The sequence below is a fragment of the Cariama cristata genome, unplaced genomic scaffold, assembly GCF_000690535.1.
Source record: "Cariama cristata isolate BGI_N322 unplaced genomic scaffold, ASM69053v1 scaffold25773, whole genome shotgun sequence".
Lineage (NCBI taxonomy): Eukaryota > Metazoa > Chordata > Aves > Cariamiformes > Cariamidae > Cariama > Cariama cristata.
In genome coordinates, this window is record NW_009609312.1 from 2,435 (window position 1) to 3,454 (window position 1,020).

Genomic DNA, 1,020 nt, shown 5'->3' on the forward strand with positions numbered 1-1,020 from the left:
CTCCCCTAACTCGAGGCTGGAGGGCTTTCCATGTCCGAGGACATTGGGTGTGCCGGTGGCACCCAGGCTGGCATGGAAGGAGGACTGGGGGGTGGTGGGCCGGGGGATGCCCCGGTTCCTTTTTCCACGCCAGGCTCTCCCCCGCAGACGAGGAGGTGGGCGGACACAAGGGCATGGAGATGTTCGTGCAGCGCCCCGAGTTCAGAGCGCTCAACGTGGGCTTCGCCCTGGATGAGGGTGAGTGGTGGTAGGGCTGGCACGGGGATGTGTCTCCTCTTGGCACGCACCCCCGTACCCCACTGACCCCCTGTCTGTGCCCACCACAGGCCTGGCCAGCCCGTCTGACACTTTCAGCGTCTTCTACGGCGAGAAAAGCCCATGGTGTGAGTAACTGCATGCCCACCGCCTCGTCCCTGGCTCTGCCAGGCGCTGGGGCACTGGTGCCACCCTGGGCTTTCTGCTCAATGCCTCCCTCTTACCCCGCTGCTGCAGGGATAAAGGTGAAGTGCATGGGTAGCCCTGGGCATGGGTCCCGCTTCATCAGCAACACGGCGGCTGAGAAGATGGTAAGAGAGGGGTACAACCCTGTGGACCCCCCCTCCGCCTGCCCTGGGGCTGCCGGACGCCTGCCCACAGGGCTGCTCCTCGCTCACTGCCCTTCCCTCCTCAGCACAAAGTCATCGACTCCTTCCTGGCCTTCAGGGAGAGTGAGAAGCAGAGGTAGGAGACGGGCGGGTGCCTTCGGTTTGTTCCATGGAGCGGGTCCTTGGGATCCCAAGCCAGATTCTGATCCGATGCCGCCACCCCGTGCCTCAGTTTCCCCATTTGGGGGTGGTGGCGAGTGGGGGAGCGCTCCCCCTCCTCCCTGGGTGGCAGAGGGTGACTCTTCCTTGCGTCCCTCGAGGCTCAAGTCCGACTCAAGCCTGACCCTAGGGGACGTCACCTCGCTCAACCTGACCATGCTGGAGGGGGGTGTCTCCTTCAATGTGGTGCCCTCCGAGATGGCGGCCGGCTTCGACA

General features: G+C 64.5%; 1 protein-coding gene across 1 annotated transcript in view; it reads left to right on the top strand.

Annotated features, from left to right (window-relative positions):
* ACY1 (aminoacylase 1) overlaps positions 1-1,020 on the top strand; it is a 4,026-nt gene that overhangs the window by 1,962 nt on the left and 1,044 nt on the right. The window contains exons 6-10 of the mRNA XM_009697510.1: positions 148-237; positions 327-383; positions 493-566; positions 671-720; positions 905-1,018. Of these exons, the coding sequence (XP_009695812.1) occupies positions 148-237; positions 327-383; positions 493-566; positions 671-720; positions 905-1,018 (385 nt within the window). The remainder of the gene's footprint in view (positions 1-147; positions 238-326; positions 384-492; positions 567-670; positions 721-904; positions 1,019-1,020) is intronic.